This window comes from Stegastes partitus, unplaced genomic scaffold (assembly GCF_000690725.1).
Source record: "Stegastes partitus isolate 25-593 unplaced genomic scaffold, Stegastes_partitus-1.0.2 Scaffold2173, whole genome shotgun sequence".
Taxonomy (NCBI): Eukaryota; Metazoa; Chordata; class Actinopteri; family Pomacentridae; genus Stegastes; species Stegastes partitus.
In genome coordinates this window covers 68,091-76,437 of record NW_007579904.1, presented here as the reverse complement: position 1 = coordinate 76,437, position 8,347 = coordinate 68,091, and the positions used below count along the sequence as shown (strand labels likewise).

General features: G+C 42.9%; 1 protein-coding gene across 2 annotated transcripts in view; it reads right to left on the bottom strand.

Annotated features, from left to right (window-relative positions):
* Positions 1–2,949: 2,949 nt before the first annotated feature.
* The window catches only part of vps13d (vacuolar protein sorting 13 homolog D), a 68,697-nt gene continuing 63,299 nt past the window's right edge, over positions 2,950–8,347 (bottom strand). For both annotated transcript variants that reach the window (XM_008304229.1, XM_008304228.1), the window contains 4 exons: positions 7,339–7,534; positions 6,227–6,358; positions 5,903–6,143; positions 2,950–3,612 (listed from right to left, as the gene is read on the bottom strand). In XM_008304229.1, coding sequence (XP_008302451.1) covers positions 3,481–3,612; positions 5,903–6,143; positions 6,227–6,358; positions 7,339–7,534 — 701 coding nt within the window. In that variant the 3' untranslated portion in view covers positions 2,950–3,480. The remainder of the gene's footprint in view (positions 3,613–5,902; positions 6,144–6,226; positions 6,359–7,338; positions 7,535–8,347) is intronic.

The window sequence follows — 8,347 nt, the reverse complement described above, 5'->3', positions numbered from 1 at the left end:
GGAATCAACATCTGCAGCTGCAGAGTAAGGGTGTGGTTTTGTTTGTCTGTGAACTCCACGGCACAATCGATTATTCCTGAAAACACAGTCTTCCATTGATTTGTCCACTTTCCTTACTAAGGGGTCGTAATAATGTGTGCAGACCCTGAAGCAGGATCAATCATTCCCTCTGAACACCTGCTCTGGAAGAGGTTAAGTTCAGAAGTCTGGATTTAACTTGGCTGACCCGTTGAGCCCTGCAGTTACAGCAGCACAAACTGTGGCTACGTTCCAAATGACATTATTTTCTTTTTAATAACTAACTACTAACTGTTTCATGCCGTTTGCATAATAGGACACATTACTCTGTCGTAACATTGCGCCTTAAACTTTGCCGTCTGTCTGCACACCGTCAGCAACCCAAACTTGTTGATACTTGCATGAGACACTTCTTACTTCCACGCATGTGACAGAACTGAGCAGAGGATTGTGGGTCAGAAGGGCCAGCAAAGCAAACTCTGACCAGATATAGTCGGATACCCTGCTACGTCTGTGAAGACTCTCAGTCCTCCAGGTCAGGGTTATTCTCGTAGTTTAATCGTAACAACTGGACTTGCTGTTAACACCTGAGTTTCGGTTTCAGAAACTGAGAGTTTCAGTTGGGGAGCAACAAACTACCATCTGAAACCGAAACTCAGGTGTTAATGGCTCCTTAAGGATAGAAGTATCTGGAACTCCCAACTCGTCAGTCAGAACTGATGAAGCCTCTTAGTTGAGAGGTGGAACGTCTTCAAGGAACTCAAACAAGTCCAGTTGTTACGATTAAACTACGAGGACACCCTGCTAAGTATGTAGACATACTAAATCTATGCATACTATAAGGTAAAATATGATGGATGTTGGATTGCACCACATTGGGAACCTACTCAGTTTGTGATGTAGGAAATGCATAAGGGTCATTTCATGTCAGCTCAGCGATGGTGGTTGCTTGACCATCTCAGAACCTGTTGAAACTTTGTAGGAATGATCTTTGGCATCTGAAACTGACAACTGCCCTTTTCTTTTTTACCCAATAGAAATTTTTTTAATAGACCTCTCGCAAGTTAGAAATTGAGCAAGATGCCACTTTCAGACGTCCACATCTCTGGAAGTATACGTACCAGAGTCTTTACATGTTCAGGAGGTGTTCAGACGTTTACGGACAGAATGCAGCACATTCTGACAATCAAGACTCAATTTTGTGCTTAAGAGCTTCCAAGTTCAGGATTTGTTCACAATGCCTTCATGTTAAAATCATTCTGCTCCAGACTATTATTTTTAAATGGGAAGTGATGACTTGGGTTGAAGACATAAAAATGAAGCGTTTTTTTATGGCATTACTGAAGGATGTTGAAAGTTGACACACCAGTAGATGATACTTCCATCTCTTACTGTTCTAAATTTCATCAGTCTACCCATGATTCAAGACGTCCATCTGGCTGTTTGGAAATTACTTTTTTCCCCCCCCGTGTCAACTTTGATTGGTCATAACTCCCATTTCTACTGACATATGAAAGCTTTCTAAGCATTAGTGATGTCATTCAGATTATCGTTCCATCAAATAGATCCTATGTATTGGAGATATATTTTTCCCAGCTTTTTGAAAATCCACTTGGTTTGCAATTTTTCAACAAATCCTGAACTTGGAAGCTCTTAAGCAAAGAGCTGAGTCTTGATGGTCAGAATTTGCTGCATTCTCTCCGTTCACCAGAAACTTCTGAACACCTCCTGAACAACTCTAGGACGTATACGTCAAGAGATGTGGATGTCTGAAGGTGGCATCTCGCTCAATTTCCAACTCGCAAGAGATTTATTGAAAACTTCCACTGGGGGGTAAAACTATGAAAATGTTGGAATTCCAGCTAAACAACTGGCAGATGTCAGTTTCTGATGCCAAAGATCTTTTTTTTCAAAGTTGCAGCAGACTGTGAGATGATCAAGCAACCATCTTGACACCCATAAGTCTGTTTCACACTGTAAATATTCAATCAGTAACTTTAATTTCACCATAATTTGGGCCAACCCAAAGTGATTTCCTTCCTTCGTTATGGCGTCAGACCTAAACACAGTTCTTAAATATGGTGTTTAAATAAATTTTAACATGCAGCTGTCCCAGTAGAAATAAGCAGCTTAACTGAAACAAACATTAACCTCCATGTGCAGTTCTCCATCAGCACTCATCTCCTGATGCAGTGACACTGCTGCTTTTCATCATTCTACAATTTTTTATATTTTTCATGGAAAAAGGGGAGCGAGAGCGACATAAATCCCAGCACGTCAAATCTAAACACGAGATAATATCAACAGTCTTTTTTTCTCCAGAATCGCAGACTTCACCTTTAAGCAAATACTTCTAACAACATGTTCAAGTGTTGGAGATGTGTTGTCATCAAACGCTGCTCCTTCTGTCTGTAAATATAACTTTCCTGAGCTCAGTTTCAACTTCGTCCGTCCACAAACCTCTGTAACTCATCCACATGTTGCTGCACAGCTGTTCCAGATGTTGTCTTGAATTCACCTCAACTGTAATGTTAACCGCATTTCAAACAGTAGGAATTACAAGCTGGAAGCACCAGAATATCCTTTTTTTATAGGCATCAGCAAGTGTGCAGGACAAAACTCTGGGCTTTTTAACGTAAACAGACTCTGAGTGAACTTCCTTTCTTGATCCAAACATCTGACAACACATCACTGAGGAAACAGCTGTGCACATGAATCTGTAGCGGTTGTTATAAAACTGTTCATACAACATTTACAAAATTATTGATGATCTGCACGCAACTACAAATAACGTTATAGCTTTGTAGACACATTTTTTTATCAGTGGTAGAAGTTACTGCAGGAGATCTTAGTGAAGACTGACTGCAGCTGACCTGCTTCCTCTCTGTTCATGTCAGTTACAGAATACAACAAACACTAGTCGCCACACAGTGGGTGTAGAACTCTGGTAGTTTATTCGAAGCAGTGCTCCCACAACCCCCCCGCTGTGTTTCAGTGCAATTTATTCTCCCCGACTTGAACTGATAGTCTCTTATACTCAAAACGGAGCATCGAAGGCAGTTTGTTACAGTTTACATTATCTTCTGTGGTTAATCTCCGTACGTCATCATTATTACAGTATGTACACTGGTTTAGAGTATTGGTATGTAGCTCTATTTACATTTTTATCTCTTCACAAACATATAGAACAACTGTAGGATGTGTACACCTGTCGCCGTCGGCAGTTATGGAAACACAGAGAACCAAAGTGATTTCTAAACACACAAAGTCAAACTAGCACTGGCCTGCATCGTGGGTTTAGGTCGCGTCTATGTGCTTTCTCCAACATCAGCTCGTGTCTGACTGTTCCCTTCGCTGGAGTTCGTCAGATGCAATAAAAAGCTGTGGCCTGCAAAAATAAATCTTGTCTTCTCTGGATTTTTTTTTAGAAAAGTCCAACATACACACGAGCAGGAGTCCCGATCAGGACTCGAGCAGTAAGCAGTCCTCGTTCTCACTGGCCGGCAGCATCAGCTGCTGCTCGTAGTACAGGCTCTTGGCATAGTTAATTTCTTGGGAGATTTTGATGGCGAGGTTCTCACTCTTCACATGGACCTGTGGAGAGAACAGAGTCAGCACATTAACAGAGCACTGAGCATCAAACTGAACACATTCCTGATCCCTGAAGTCTGGTTCCTGGTTAAATATTGTCTCTGATCACCTTTAAATGCCGCGTTAGTCCTGAGAGCTTCAGCTGCTCAACATGAACCGTCACAATGCTTTGGCCAGTTCACAGCAGGGTCACTAGAGGTCAGAGTCACAGGTCTATGATCGGCCATACATACGACCTGGATCCATCCGGCAGCAACAACAACAATCGTTTCTATATTCCGAATGTGGAAAAATGACGAGCAGCAGACTCATGAAAGCAGACAGGAGCCGTTCATACGTGTTGTGACTCCGTCTGCCTGCTGTGGGCCAGTGATGATGAGGCAGCTTTATAAAACGAGTCGTCAAAAATCACTTCTTGTCGAAGTAAACGGCATCTTTAAAAAAGGTTTTCAAGGATAAAGTCTTCAGTCTTCAGAGTCTGATGTGAATAATGTTAATTCAACACAGAGGCTGTGAGAACAAACATGAGCAAAACCTTGAGATTTTAACCAACAAAGCAAGTTTACTTTTCCTTATAAACTTGTGCAAACTTCTCCCAACTCTCCTCCTACTAATGAAAAACCAAACCTGAGGCAGCATTGACGTATACTTGTAATCTGACACTCATAACCGCGGTGCTCTCCTTTCCCCTCCCAGCAAATGGGAGGCTACACCCACCCCAGAAACCCCCTCTCTTCTCTGCCAGGCCCTGGTGACCTGGATTTCAACTCAGAACTTGGGCGTCCGGCCTTTCATCGGTTGTACACAGGATTGTTCAGTATATTCATGAATCAGTTTACACGTCATATTTTCTCGTCTTCTTAGTTAAGCTTAAATCAGATTTAAACATCACAATCACATCTCCAGTTTTGTCATTTGTTCGAACATCTGCTCTCGTTCAGGCTCGGTGGGTGTTGTGCTGATCAACGTGACGAAGTGGAGTCGTTTAAATGAGCGTAAAAAGAAGCATCACTTGTGCGTCTACAAAAAATCAGAACGCTAGAATAAGTTTATTATTTTCAGTCAGTTCAGTAGGAGAGTAAAAATGTGACGTGTTCTTGTTTTAATTTTGATGATCACGGCTCCAGCACCCCAAAATATTACAAGTTTTTGTTTGATACGATGATCGGTTTTATTAATGAAGCATTAAAAATGTTTAAACTAGCTGAAAAATCCACTGTTAAACTGTTTGAGTAAAAGAAGAATGATCAGGGGCAGCTACTGACTTTGTTATACGAAGAGTCGTTGGTGAGTTAACCCCAACAAACTTTCAGCTGATTTGACTTTGAACATTAACATGTTGAGGACAAAACCAGCTGGATCCTGCACTGCTATGAGACAGCGATAACAATTTGGACACTCCTGTCTTTCTGCTGCATTAGTGTCTGTTTACAGAAAACACACGGTCCTTTTTTTTCAACAAACTACGGAGCGAAATCGTACAAACTCATATGGGAAATTTAAAAAAATAAAAAATAAAAAAACGGCAGTGTTTGAAATGCACATTTTTGCACGACAAAACCACAATCACCCCGTTGTCGTCTTCTATTTCCTGTTGTGTGATGGAATCTGTTTCTTTCTTTCACTCACATTGTCCAACCTCACAGATCCTCCGTCTCTCTTACCCAACCGTTAGCTCACCGATGCTCTCTGAAAACATTTTATTTTAGCAGAAAGGAAAAGAACGACCTTCAGCTACCTCCATTAGAGTCCTAACGAGGGCTGCACAAGATGTTGTTTCAGCACCAGATGTTGCGATGTGTGAATATGTAATGGAGCAGCTCGGACCAGAGGATCAATTAGCTCGTTCTGCTAACGGTACTTTAGACAGTATTGTGTTGCATCTCATCAGGTGTCCGATGTAATGTGTCTCTGATGCACTTTTGCTTTCCAAATCCAACCTGGTGTCGTGTCTGTCGGAGCCACGAGGTGACAAACGTCCCAGAGCGTGATTAAAGTCTCTACAGCTGATGCGGGAGATGTCGGTTACCAGAAGAGTCCCAAATTGTTTGCATTTCAGAAGAGCATTTCTGAGTGTTTTATATCTTGTATCTGGAAACAGATGTTCACAAAATACTTTTCTGCACAAACACAGTGTTTTAAAAAAGTACAAATCTTTTCTACACATGCACGAACAGCAGCTTCTGGAAACTTTTGACTTATTTGTAAGTCTAGTGACCCTAGTTAGAGAAAAAAACGTGATTATTTAGAGTGTGTTGAATGATGCCAAACCCGCTGTACAGTGACAACTCACCATGGGTTTCTGGTGGGAGGTGCCGGGAATGGCCACGCCACTGCTGGTGTTCTCCGCCTTCTTGGTGAGCTGCACGTAAACCTTCCCGTGATCCTTGGAGACCAGACAGTGGTAGAGGTCGTCGTACTTGACCTCCAGGAAGATGGCCTCCCGGTCCACGTAGTCCCCCGGCTTCAGGAAGTAGACCACCTTGGAGGAGATGAGGACGCAGTAGCTGTCGATGAGCTCCACGGCGATGAAGCTGGAAACAGAGCGTAAAGTCTTAGCCGACGGACGCTGCTAATCAGGTGTGAGGACACGAACGATGACCCGAGCGAGACTCACAACTCAGAGTGGATGTTGTCGGTGAGGCGGAACAGCTGCTCCTGACCGTCGGCCTGCGTGGCCGAGTACCGAGGCAGCAGGCCCTGAGGTCCTTTACAGCAGCGAGGCTTCCTGACGCGCTGCACGTTGAGCCTGAACCACAACAAAACGCACAGTTCACACACAACGTTTATGTCGAGAGGGAGTTTATCCACAGTATTTAACAGATTCATGAGACCACCTGTCGAATTTGTTATATGTGTATGTATATGTTATCGACCATCCAGCATCATGAAGGGCTTTAATTCGCACTCAGTTCTCCACGTTTTACCATTTTTGTTCAGGAATGAGGAATTTCAAACTGAATTCACCTTTTTATGTCCCTCTGAGCTTCTCTGAGAAGTCAGAAATGAATCAAGCATCACATTCAACCACTAAAACTACATTTTTCTGTTCAGGAATGTAAATAAATAACTATAATTTAACATCTTAATCAAGAAATAACGATGTGCTTTACTGTTTTTTCTGGGGTTTTTACTGTAAAACAGTACATTTGAAAATTCCTGGATAACAACAATAATTGTATTTTAGTATTAAACATATCCTTTTCGTTAAAGAGCTTCTGGTGTATTAACCACCACAGAAACATAAGAAATGATGTTGGTAATTACCAAAGCTGTTAATGTAGGGTGTAAACCTGACACTGGGTGGTGGTCTAGTAGATTTGTTAAGCGCTGTCTGTTGACACAAGTTTTTGGCTTCTTGTCCACAATAACTGGAGCTGGCTCGTGTTGTCGCCTCACAAAAAAGAATGGTCATGTAAGTTTTCTTTTTCTGTGAGTGTCCTCCAGCTTCCTCACAAACTCCAAAGAGAGTGAACTGGTCCTTGATGTGAGTGTGCATGGTTGGATGAAGTGGGTACAACAAACACAAGTCAACATTGCTTCACACTTTTTCCTACTTTGCTATGTTTCTTTTAAAGTCAGACAACAACGTGTCTATTTGTCTCCTAATTTCTTAATTAACGTCCAGATTTGTCAGCTGCTGCAGCATAATCACACGTTCTCTCTGCTAATCTTTAACTGGTGAGGCAGTTTATCACGTCGGACAGATAACCGACCGGCTCAACCCACCTGTGGTTACTGAGGCTGGCCATGTCCCGGACCGTCTGGGCCGTCTCCGAGGCGAAGTCCAGAGCTCCGGCCACCGGTTTGGTCACGGTGCCCACCAGGCCTTTACCCAGGCCGGAGAAGAAGCCGCTGACTCCGCCCTCCGTCTTCACTCCCTCCACCGTGGACGTGATGATGCTCGTCATGCCTCCGATGATACCTGGAGGCGAGGGAACGTGTTTACATCCTGAGGTGCAGTGATGCAAACTGCAGAGACTCCTGACTAGTCAGTACAGTACAGAAGCTATCAGTTATCAAGTCTAATATATGTCTGCACCCTGTTTCTGACCCGAAGCAGTGATTTTTTAATCTCTCGAGAGCTTCCTTCAGCTTGTTTATCTGCTCGTCCACCATGTTCTGTTTAAAAAGTCCTTACTTCTACAAGACGTGCAGCTCCGTCAGTGAGCGTTGTCCTAATTGTGTCGCAATCACTTATGCGTTTACCCCGTTCATGTGGAGTTAGAAAGTTTGGACAGCGCTGCTATTCGTTTATTTATTGATGTAATCTGCATCACTCCACGATTTAAGGTCGCCTACGTTAGATATGTGAGTATAAGAGTATGGTCTCCACCTTTCAGCATTTCAACGTAAGGATTAAATACTGCACATAAATTAAAGTTTTAGGTGTTCAGGGGGTCCAAAGTGTTTATTTCCAAACTCTATTGTTTTTTGCCTTTATTTGATAGGACAGTCAAGAGAGAGGCAGGAAAGTGGGGAAGAAGAAGAATGGGGGACGGACTCTCAGGAAAGGGCCATGAGCGGGACTCAAACCTGCGTCGGGGGCTATAGCCAGCCCCTGTACATGGGTCTCCAGCTCAACCAGTTGAGCTATCGCGGCACCCAGTTAGGGACTCCTTTTGCGATAAGTGCAGCTGTAAGTATAGCTGGTTGACTGCCATTTGCTGCTTATTTTACCCAGCTGTGTCCTCTCCTTTGCTATCTGCATATTACAATTTTCAAAATCCACTTTGCT